We start from the raw sequence: 12,436 nt of genomic DNA on the forward strand, positions 1-12,436 counted from the left end.
ATTGCCTTCTCTTTCACAACCACCACAACCACAAGTATGACGCTATACTATATGTGCACTCATAATAATCACCTGCATGTGACAGCTTCAGTTGAGACACCTAACAAGTGAGTTGTCTAAGTTGCATCAGCAGACAAAACTTGAACCAAGCCATGAGCCATGAGTGAAATCTCTCTCCCTGTAATCCTTTTTCTGTGCTGGGTAAAGACTACAGTGTTTTTTCTCAACAGTTAATGACATTCCTTTTAAAAAATTCTCTAGGTTTAATGGATTACTTCCAGCTTTTCAGTCATTTGTATTGCCATTTTTGCACAGTATTGTGATGACTGACCCAGTCATTGAAATATTGTACGAAAATGATAATACAAACTCAGCTGAGCACCCGAAAGTACATAATTAATCAGGCATGCCTAGAAAATACAGTATTTGCTGTTTAATTTTATTGAAACAAGGTCTGATAAGAAGGCAAAAACAGCTCTGTTTGCATTAATAAGGAACTATTTGTCTTGGTGTATTAGTTTACAGTTGTTTTTCTGGCTTGATATATTATGCTTTACATTTTTCAACAAAATTGACGTACTCATTGACAGTGAATGATCAGTTAAGTGCAAATGAGTTTTTTTAACTTCACCAGAAGGTAAAAACGGTGGAAGGCAACTACCAGTAACTGAAAATAGTTGATAAATTGATTAGTTTGTTACACCAGTCTTTTAAATTGTACACATTACTTTCAGATATTTTTAAAGGCCTTGTGTATTAGAAAAATGTTCTTTTAATGTTTTAGATCAGCATACCTCATTTGTGATAAGTTCTTGAAAAAACTTGGCATTCTGATTTTTATTAGCGCTGTAAATAACATTTAAATTTATTTATATTTATATTTTTGTGTTAATAGGTTTGCAGCCCATTATAATTGAAACCATAACATCAGGTGATGAATTACGAACAGATCTAACAGCAATGGAGCATCAGATAGCAACCTTAGGAGCAGAAAATATTTCTTGCATCATGACGACAACGAGCTGCTTTGCTCCAAGAGCTAGTGATTCTGTAGAACAAGTTGCAGTTTTATGCAGTAGATACAATATACCACATGTTATAAATAACGCTTATGGTTTACAAAGCTCACGATGTATGCATATAATTCAAGAAGCAGCAAGGTAAGTAATGAAGTAATATCTAACCCTATTTGTTTCATTGTGAATTTTGTGCTCATTGCTTTCACATATTGCTTACTTGGAATACACTGTCAAACAATTTACAGGAAAGGAAGAGTGGATGTGTTTGTACAGAGCACTGACAAAAATTTCCTTGTCCCTGTGGGTGGTGCAATAATAGCAGGATTTGATAAAGGGCTAGTTGAGCGAATATCTCGAATGTATCCTGGTATGTACTTGTTATATTTAAATATGCTCATTTGTGTCATTTTATATTTTTAAATTGGTCTTTAACTCCAAAAATTTTTATGAATGTAGAATTTATTCCATTCCATTCTGGTCGGCTGGTAAAGCATCTCTTTCGAATTACTTCGGATTGACAAACAGCCTGGGTTGCAAAGGTTATTTATTTCAATTACCCATTTCATCATTTTGGGGCATCATCAGATTCTCTTTCAAATGGGAAAACAATCCATTAAAAACATACTAGATGGAAGGGCATGTTTGCATCTTCTACATCTACATAAGTACATGAACTGAAATATATACTAGAACTTATGAAAAGGAACTGCATACGAAACCCATTCATCGTAAAGTCATACACAATGAGAGGTAGTCCTGATTTTTTTAAAAAAAAGAAAAAATAAGCCACCCCATATATGAAGAAGACAGAAACACTTTTCAAAAAGTGACCATTTGTTATTGTAATCACACTAACAAACGTCACCTCAGCAGCACAGCATAGGACCATGCTTACACAAGTATAAATGCAGTATCAACTGTGCATGGAACAACAGATCTGTTTGCCAGTCACTATACTTGGCTCAGAAGGGGAAAAGCTGAATTTGCTTGAGGAATTGGATATTGTTACACATCTGCATGTTGATAAGGATAATTTGGTGAATGATCAACTGATCAGTAAAAATCAAATATATTACAACTCATTGTTGAAGGTGTTTAGAATGTTGGTGCAATGATACACATTGTTTTCTGTTTTAGGTGGTTTCACATGACAGATTGAATTTTAACATTACCGTTTTGGGCTACCGAGGAGATGAGCGGAGGATTGCTATAGGTCTTTATTTTGTTATAGGTGACCTTTTTTATATTTGTGTGTTTATATTTCTTCATTTTGATGACATTTTAAGGTCTAAGTATAGGTCATTGTTTGTGATCTGCAATTTTTGTCTGTTTCTAGTGCTTTGATGTTTGTTGATTATTGAATGTTTGTGTTGTACATGTACTCTAAACTGTAGCCAGTTTACTGCACATTGCGGAGCCTGTATGGCATAAACATTTTTGGAAGGTGACTCTCAACAGCTGTCAAATAATGCGCTTGTATGTGATGGAGACACTTGACATTTATAATGTCATCTCTCTTGGACGTCTATGTGCTACATATGACAATTTTGTAAAGCCTGCGTGTTATAGGCAACTATTAATATCGCCATTGTCTGCCTTGATGATGTAATCTGCATGTGTCCTAAGATCCGATGATGGGCGGCTTTAGTTTCGCCGAAACCGGTAATCATGGAATAAAATGAATTCCTGCGATCTTGGGTACCAGTTTATTGTTTCACAACCATCTAGATCGCTCCCACATGGCACAATGTGCTCCCTAAAAAATAATTTGTTCCAATGCGCGTCACAGTCTGCAGTTGGTTTCACACTGTTCCCTCAGGGGGTGCTGGAATAGCCTCTTCACCATGTTGATTGCCCCCAGGGGGCTTGCCACTCTTTGGCAGGTTTGTGCTTGGCTACCATGGGGCCCCAGTCTTTGCAGCATTTTTTCCCGTCTGTGCTGCATGTCTTTCCTTTTTGCTATCCTTTTCCCCTCACTTGGGGAACATGTCTGGGATGTTATTTGGAATGTTCTGCATTGTCTGTCACTGACGTAAGAACAGTCTCACCTTTGTTTTTCGCTACCTTTCTCTTTTTTTGTTTCCCTTCTCCTCTCTTTCCTCCACTTCAGTGTTTAAGATTCTTATTCTTCCTCTTTGTACCCTCCTAAATGCCGGCAGACACGTCTGATGCATAACAGGTGACTTGGCAACAAGTAATTCCCAGTCCTGGTTCCACAGGTAGGGTTCGCACGTACACCCTGGGACAGGCCAGGACCAGGGAGGGGTGATTGCCTGAGCTGCAACCTTCCCAAATTGCCAATTGGTCCCTCTGTCAGATATTCGTGAGGTGTGAACAATCACCTAAGGCGGATGCGCCCCTTGCGAAGGGGACCACCAATAGGAAGGAGTGCTGGCAATCTTGGGGGATTTACTCGCAATGAGTCAATCATCTTCCCAATCAATAGCTACGAAACGTAAACGTAAAGAGGCTAATGATTCAAAGACCCTTCTTGCTGCACCACAGTTCCTCGTGGTCTCACATACTGAAGACAGTCAGTTCTTCGCCGCGGTAAATCTGTTTATTTTTCAGAAATGTGTTGATGCCATTGCTGGCCCTGAGAAATCCTGTTATCGGTTACGGAATGGCATTTTGCTTTTGCAGACTGCTTCTGATTCTCAAGCACAACAACTACTTGCTGCCTCGCTTCTCCATGAGTACCATGTTCGTGTCGAGGCCCATAAAACTTTGAATTCTTCGCGTGGTGTAATTTACACAAGACTGCTCGACAGTCTAACTGAGGTTGAAATCCAATCTTACCTCTCTGATCTGGGAGTCATTGCCATCCATTGTGTAATGAAAAAGGTAGATTCCTCCTTAGTGCCCTAGTGCCCACCTGCACTCTTTTTCTTACCATTGATAGAGTGGTGGTTCTGTCCAAGATCAAAGCAGGCTATGAAATTACCACAGTCTGGCCATATATTCCAAACCCGATGCGCTGCTACCAGTGTCACCGTTTCAATCACACTAGAATGTCTTGTCGACTCCCAGCCAAATGTGTGTCACCTGTGGTAACGATGCACACAACGGCAGTTGTTCGCTTCCTTCTACCCGATGTATCAACTGCAATGGCGGCCATGCCACCTTCTCTCGGGATTTCCCTGTGAATCTTGATGAGCAGGCTGTCCGAGACCCAGGTAGAGGAAAAAGTCCCTTACCTAGTGGCTCGCAAGTTACTGGCTAGTCGCAAACCCTGCATTCTCCCGCCTGGCACCTATAGTTCTGTTCTTATTACCCCTCGCTCCAAGAAGGACATGGCCACGCAGATGTGTCACCTCCAATTCAGCCCTGAGGTTGTGAAATCGCCCAGTGTCAAGGTAGCATCACAATCCCCCTGTCCAGCTGTGCAACAAGCCGTCAAACTCTCGCCTCAAGTGGCGAAGCTGCTAGCTACACAACCGGTAGGCTGGAAAAGACAGTAGTAGTACTCCCATGAAGACTTCCTCCGTCCTTCCAGCCAAACAACACCCAAGTCTTCCTCTATCCAGAAAGGCTCGAAGAAGTCCACCAAAGGCAAATGGCCTTCTCCTTCACAAACTCAAAGATCCTCATCGACGGTGTCGCCACTTGATGCCTTAGCCTGGCTGGCCTCTGTGTCACTGTTATGCACTACCAACCGTTTTTCAGCATTGGAGTCCACAGGTTGACCGCACAAGCAAGCCAATGCTTCTGTGGACCCCATGGAACAGGATCCTCCTGCTTCTGTACCCTGTAGTAGCGACTCTTCACCAGCTGTCACTTGGCAGCCGCCGAGGTGACAACCCTACGTCTCTTCCTCATCACGACTCTCCTCCAATGGAACATTCACAGCCTTTGGTCCCACAAAGAGTATTTAAAGCTGCTTTTAGCATTGCAGCTTCCCCTTGTACTCTGCCTTCTGGAAATGAAATTGCGCCCTCACGACCGCTTTGTGCTTTCACATTTCATACCGATTCATTTTGACCTTCCCCCTGAGGTCAGCATACTATCTCATGGGGGTGTCATGCTGCTCATACGGGATGACATTCATAGTCAACCCATCTCACTGACCACCCATCTTCAAACTGTTGTCGTTTGCCTTTTCCTTCCGCATCTGACTTTCTCCCTCTGTACCATTTATGTCCCTGCGTCATTCAGTATCACCAGGGCAGACTTCCTTCAGCTTATTTGGCAGCTGCCTGCCCATTTTTGCTGCTCAGTGACTTTAATGTGCATCATCCCCTTTTGGGTTCTCCGAGGAACTGTCAGAGAGGTGCCCTCTTGGCTGATCTTCTTAATCAACTTAACCTCTTCTGCCTTAACACTCGAGCACTCACATTCCTTTCTGACTCCTTGCACACCTCTTTCCATTTGGACCTATCCTTCTGCACTGCCCAGCTTGCCCATCGTCTTAAGTGGTCCGTTCTGTCTCTCACCTACTACACGAGTGACCTTTCCCGTGTGCTGTCCGTTTGCTGACTCCTGCCCCATCCACATGCAGGCCAAAATGGCAGCTTACTAAGGCTGACTGGCAGCTTTACTCCTCCCTGGCAACCTTCAAAGAACAAGATTTCCCCAGTTGTGATGATCAGGTAGATTTAGAGCACGGCGTTCTGCAGTTGACCATCTCGTTACTTTGTCCACTCATGTCACGAATGGTTTTCTATAGAAATCCCGGACTGTGGTTTTTCAATTTGGAGAAGGCCCGTGACACCTGCTGGAGAACTAGTACCCTCTGTACTCTTCACACGTGGGGCGTCCATGGCTGCCTGTCCTGTTTCCATCAGGCATTTTTAAAAGACCGAGTTTTCAAGGTGTGCTTCGGTTCTGCCTTGTGTCCCTCAGGGTTCTGTCTTGAGCGTTGTCCTCTTTGCTATCGTCATTAACCCTATAATGGCCTGTCTCCCACCAAGCATCCCCGGCTCTATTTTTGTTGACGATTTTGCCATCTATTGCAGTTCTCCACGGACCTGTCTCACTGAGCGGCATCTTCAGTGATGTCTTGATTGCTTTTACTCCTGGAGCTTTGACAGTGGCTTTCGCTTTTCCACTGACAAAACCATCTGTATGAATTTCTGGCGATGCAGTTGGTTTCTCCCACCATCTTTACATCTTGGGCCTGTTGCCCTTCCAATCGTTGAAACTACGAAATTCCTGGGGCTCATGGTTGATGGGAAACTCTCTTGGTCCTCCCATGTGTCTTACCTGACAGCCACTGTAGGTGGTTCCTCAATGTCCTACGTGTCCTCAATGGTACTTCTTGGGGTGCCGATCGAACCACCCTCCTCCATTTGTACAGATCTCTTGTCCATTAGAAACTAGACTATGGGCACTTTGTTTATACATCTGCACATCCATCCATCTTAAGCCATCTCAACACTATCCACCATTGTGATATCCATTTAGCGATAGGCACTTTTTACACTAGCCTGGTTGAGAGTCTGTATGCTGAAGCTGCTGAACTATCATTGTCCTACGACCATGACTTTCTTCTCAGCTGGTATGCATGTCGTTTGTCTGCCATGCATGGATACACATCCTATGCCTCCTTCATGATTTGATGATTCCTTTGATCACCAGTTTCTGGCATGTCTCTCTTCTCTGTTACCTCCTGGAGTCTGCTTTCGGCACTTGCTACGGTGACTTAACTTCACACTCCCTGCATCATTCCCAGTGGGTGTGAACCCTTCACCACCTTGGCTTCATGAAGCAACCCATGTTAACCTTGGCCTTCATACGCTTCCTAAGGATACTACTCCAGCTTTGGTCTCTCACCTTCAGTTTCACGACCTATGCAAGGAACTTTGCGAAAGTACCTTTGTATACACTGATGACTCTTGGACTGACCATGGGGTCGGGTGTGCCTTGGTCATTGGCACCCGTGTCGTTCGATATCGGCTCCTGGCACACTGCTCAGTATTTACAGCTGAGCTCTTCACCCTATTTTAGTTTTGGACCGTCATTTCTGTATGGTGTCTTTTTTAACCCTTTTTCCTCATGCCTGTTTTTAGCTGTCTTCTATTATGTCCATTGGGACTGTCATATAGTCGTTTTTAACTCCTCTCTGTCTTCATGTTCTTAGTTTTGGCTTGGGTGCATATGGCCCCAGTTGTTTTTTGCTTCCTTTACTGTCCCTCGCTGCCGTTTCCCTAGGGGTACCAGGGTACCATCGTTTGCCATATTTTTGAACTTCCTATTATTAATAGACCCTACCCTTCTGTGTTTACCTCTTCTTGAGGCAGGTTTCCCCAAAACAGGTAAAGTGAGTCCCACTGACTCAGTATATTTGTTTCAGTTTCAGTGAAAGGTAGCACCTCATATGTCTTGGTCAGGGGGATCGGTATGGCACATAGTCGTCCTCCCTGGTCCCTGTCCACCCTGTACAGGATGCCTACTTCTACCATTGATAATGCCACTTGCATTCAAGTGGATGAGTAATGACAGATGCTGCATATCCTTCAGAGAAGACAAGAACCAAAGGAAAGGATAGTACTTGAGGTACCTTTGGTACCGGTACCATAAGTGCATGACTCTCTGGAACTTCTCCAACACCCCGATTTGCAGGAACTGCCAATCGTTTGATAGTAGTCTGGGCAATTTCAGTCTACTTACGAATGTCAACCAACTCGTACTGTGTTTGAGAACAACATTCACAGTGAGGCTGCGTTTTGGCTTGTCCACTGTATTCCAGGGCAGTAAACAAATAACTTTAAATTAAGCCCACTGATTATCTTGTAATCTGTTCAGCTAAAAGGTTGTTAGTTCCCCATAAGAATTGAAACAAATACACAAAATGAGATTTCTATTAAGGCAACACATAAACCTTCGATAAAAATTACTAATTTCTGAAAACTCACCCTCCATCCCTCTGGTCTTTTGTGGGCAAAAACATTATGTGAGCGATGAGGTGTGTAACAACAGCAACACAAAAAATGACCAAAAAGTGTCATTGCAGATTTTGACAATATGTCTATCATCATTTGAGGCATAGTTGTTGATCAAAGCAACATGTAATGCAAGTACCTTTGCAGTTATGAGAACAGCTAGATTCTTGAAAGGAGTCACACTTCGTGATCAAAAGTATCCAGACACGTGGGTGAAAATGACTTAAAAGTTCATGGCATCCTCCATCGGTAATGCTAGAATTCAATATGGTGTTGGCCCACCCTTAGCCTTGATGACAGCTTCCACTCTCACATGCATATGTTCAATCAGGTGCTGGAAGTTTCTGTGGGGAATGGCAGCCCATTCTGCACAGAGTGCTGCACTGGGGAGAGGTATCAATGTCAGTCGGTGAGGCCTGGTATGAAGTTGGCATTCCAAAACATCCCAAAGCTGTTCTATAGGATTCAGATCAGGACTCCGTGCAGGCCAGTCCATTACAGGGATGTTATTGTCGTGTAACCATTCTACCACAGGCCGTGTATTATGAACAGGTGCTCAATCACGTTGAAAGATGCAGTCGCAATCCTCGAATTGCTCTTCAACAGTGGGAAGCAAGAAGGTGCTTAAAACATCAATGTAGGCCTGTGCTGTGATAGTGCCAAGCAAAACAACAAGGGGTGCAAGCCCCGTCCATGAGAAACACAACCACACCATAACACCACAGCCTCCGAATTTTACTGTTGGCACTACACATGCTGTCAGATGACGTTCACCGGGCATTCACCATACCCACACTCTGCCATAGGATTGCCACATTGTGCACCATGATTTGTCACTCCTCACAACGTTTTTCCACTGTTCATTTGTCCAATGTTTACTCTCCTTACACCAAGCGATGCGTCGTTTGGCTTTTACCAGCAGGATGTTTGACTTACGAGCAGCTGATCGAGCATGAAATCCAAGTTTTCTCACCTCCCGCCTAACTGTCATAGTACTTACTGTGGATCCTGATGCAGTTTGGAATTCCTGTATGATGGTGTGGATAGATGTCTGCCTATTACACATTACGACCCTCTTCAACTGCCGGCGTTATGTCAGTCAACAGACGAGGTCAGCCTGTACACTTTTGTGCTGTACGTGTCCCATCACGTTTCCACTTCACTATCACATCGGATACAGTGGACCTAGGGATGTTTAAAAATGTGGAAATCTCTTGTACAGATGTATGACAAATGTTACACCCAATCACCTAACCGCGTTCAAAGTCCCATGTGCTGTACGTGTCCCATCACGTTTCCACTTCACTATCACATCGGATACGGTGGACCTAGGGATGTTTAAAAATGTGGAAATCTCTTGTACAGATCTATGACACATGTTACACCCAGTCACCTAACTATGTTCAAAGTCCATGAATTCCGTGGAGTGCCCCATCCTGCTCTCTTACGATGTCTAATTACTACTGAGGTGGCTGATACAGAGTACCTGGCAGTAGGTGGCAGCACAATGCACCTAAAATGAAAAACATATGTTTTTGGGGTGTCCAGATACTTTTGATCACAAAATGTATGTCAGGGCTCAGCTGACCCTCCCCCTCTCCCACTGTTCAACATATACATCATGAAATTGCCATCTAATTTATTACTGCTGAAGTATAAGTTGGAAGGTGTCTTTTGACCCTGTTCGATGTTCTAGTGTTAAATGTTCCTTTGTCAGCGGACAGTGTGTATCAGTTTGCAGCCAATGGTGTCCCAACAAGATAGCCTGTGGCTAAAATGCTAAGAACAAGAGCATTATTGCAGGTGATGATGTGACAGTATTATTCAGGCATTTTTAGTATAGAGGACAACATGCAAAAACATTTTGTCCCAAATATATTGAAAACATTGTAGTACCACCATCTGCCTATTCTTTAGTTGTTAAGGACAGTGGAAAATACAGTTTTAGATTATTTTCTTTTGGAAAAATTGGAAGCATGAGTGGGTGAGCAAAAACACAATAACATGCAAGCTGTCATATTAAATTATAGTTAACTGATAGGAATGACAAGATCATTGTACACAGAGGTGTCAAAAGTCGTGGAATAGTGATATGGACATACACAAATGGCAGTAGTATCACATTTTGTTGTTGTTGTCATCGTCATCGTCGTTGTCATTGTTGTCGTTGTCATTGTTGTGGTCTTCAGTCCAGAGACTGGTTTGATGCAGCTCTCCATGCTACTCTATCCTGTGCAAGCCTCTTCATCTCCAAATAACTACTGCAGCTTACATCCTTCTGAATCTGCTCAGTGTATTCATCTCTTGGTCTCCCTGTACAATTTTTACTCTCCACACTTCCCTCCAATACTAAATTGGTGAACCCTTGATGCCTCAGAATGTGTCCTACCAATCGATCCCTTCCTTCTTCTAGTCAAGTTGTGCCACAAATTCCTCTTCTCCCCAATTCTACTCAGGACCGCCTCATTAGTTACGTGATCTACCCATCTAATCTTCTGCAGAACCACATTTTGAAAGCTTCTATTCTCTTCTTGTCTGAACTATTCATCATCCATGTTTCACTTCCATACGTGGCTACACTCCAAACAAATACTTTGTGAAAAGACTTCCTGACTCTTAAATCTATACTTGATGTTAACAAATTTCTCTTCAGAAATGCTTTCCTTGTTATAGCCAGTCTACGTTTTATATTTTCTCTACTTTGACCATCATCAGTTATTTTGCTCCCCAGATAGCAAAACTCATTTACTACTTTAAGTGTCTCATTTACTAATCTGATTCCCACAGCATCATTTGATTTAATTAGACTACATTCCATCATCCTAATTTTGCTTGCTTTGATGTTCATCTTGTATCCTCCTTTAAAGATATTGTCCATTAATGTTCAACTGTTCTTCCAAGTCCTTTGTTGTTCCTTACAGAATTTCGATGTCATAGGCAAACCTCAAAGTTTTTATTTCTTCTCCATGTATTTTAATTCCTACTCCAAATTTTTCTTTTGTTTGCTTTACTGGTTGCTCAATATATAGATTGAATAACATCTGGGATAAGCTACAACCCTGTCTCACTTCCTTCTCAACCACTGCTTCCCTTTCATGCCCTTCGACTCTTATAACTACCAACTTGTTTCTGTACAAATTGTGAATAGCCTTTTGCTCCCTGTATTTTACACCTGCCACCTTCAGAATTTGAAAAAGATTATTCCAGCCAACATCGTCAAAAGCTTTTTCTAAGTCTACAAATGCTAGAAACGTAGGTTTGCTTTTCCTTAACTTATCTTCTACGATAAGTCGTAGGGTCAATACTGCCTTGTGTGTTCCAACATTTCTGTGGAATACAAACTGATCTTCCCCAAGGTCGGCTTCTGCCAATTTTCCCATTCGTTTGTAAAAAACTCGTTTTAGTATTTTACAACCATATATCATATACAGTATCACATACACAAGGTATAAAAAGGCAATGCATTGGCGGAGCTACTTTTGTACTCAGGTGAAAAGGTTTCTAACGTGATTGTGGCCAAATGAGGGGAATTAACAGACTTTGAATGCGGAACGGTAGTTGGAGCTAGAGACATGGGGAAATTCAGTATTCTGAGATCCATAGTGTCAAGATTATGCCAAGAGTACCAAATTTCAGGCATTACCTCTCACCTTGAACAATGCAGTGGCTGACGGCCTTCATTTAATGACTGAGAGCAACAGCATTTGTGTAGAGCTGTCAGTGCTAACACATAAGCAACACTGCATGAAATAACTGCAGAAATCAATGTGGCCATGCGACAAACATATCCATTAGATCAGTGCAGCAAAATTGGCATTAATGGGCTATGGCAACAGACAACCAGTGTGTCTGCCTTTGCTGATAATACTAGATTGCCTGCAGCAACTCTCTTGAGCTTGTGACAATGTTGGTGGGACACTAAATGACTGAAAAACTGTGGCCTTGTCAGATGAGTCCCGATTGCATTAGCCAAGAGCTGATGGTAGTGTTAGAGTATGGCACAGATGCCATGGAACCACGGACCCAGGTTGTCATCCAGGCACTGTGCAAGGTGGCGGCGGCTCCATAATGTTGTGGCCTGTGTTTATGTGGAATGGACTGGGACCTCTGGTTCAACTGAGCTGATCATTGACTGGAAGTGTTTATGTTCGGCTACCTGGAGACCATTTGCAGCCATTCCTGAACTTCATGTTCCCAAACAATGATGGAATTTTCATGGATGACACTTAGCCAGGTCATCGACCCCCAGTTGTTTGCAATTGGTTTGAAGAACGCTTGGGACAATCGGAGCAAATAATTTGGCCACCCAGATGCCCAACATGGATGCTATCAAACGTTTATGGGACATTATTGAGAGTTCAGTTCGTGCATAAAACCTGGCCCTGGCAACACCTTTGCAATTGTGGGTGGCTATAGAGGCAACATGGCTCAATATTTCTGCAGGGGACTTTTCAGCAACTTGTCGAGCCCATGCCTCATCGAGTTGCTGCTTGGTATTAGGAGGTATCTTATGACTTTTGTCACCTCAGTGTATAT

At 42.8% G+C, this 12,436-nt stretch overlaps 1 protein-coding gene across 1 annotated transcript in view; it reads left to right on the plus strand.

Moving 5' to 3' along the window:
* LOC126251555 (O-phosphoseryl-tRNA(Sec) selenium transferase) overlaps nucleotides 1–12,436 on the plus strand; it is a 71,346-nt gene that overhangs the window by 32,881 nt on the left and 26,029 nt on the right. Inside the window, exons 6-7 of the mRNA XM_049952072.1 lie at nucleotides 896–1,160; nucleotides 1,265–1,386. Of these exons, the coding sequence (XP_049808029.1) occupies nucleotides 896–1,160; nucleotides 1,265–1,386 (387 nt within the window). The remainder of the gene's footprint in view (nucleotides 1–895; nucleotides 1,161–1,264; nucleotides 1,387–12,436) is intronic.

This window comes from Schistocerca nitens, chromosome 4, assembly GCF_023898315.1.
Source record: "Schistocerca nitens isolate TAMUIC-IGC-003100 chromosome 4, iqSchNite1.1, whole genome shotgun sequence".
In the NCBI taxonomy this organism is placed as follows: Eukaryota; Metazoa; Arthropoda; class Insecta; order Orthoptera; family Acrididae; genus Schistocerca; species Schistocerca nitens.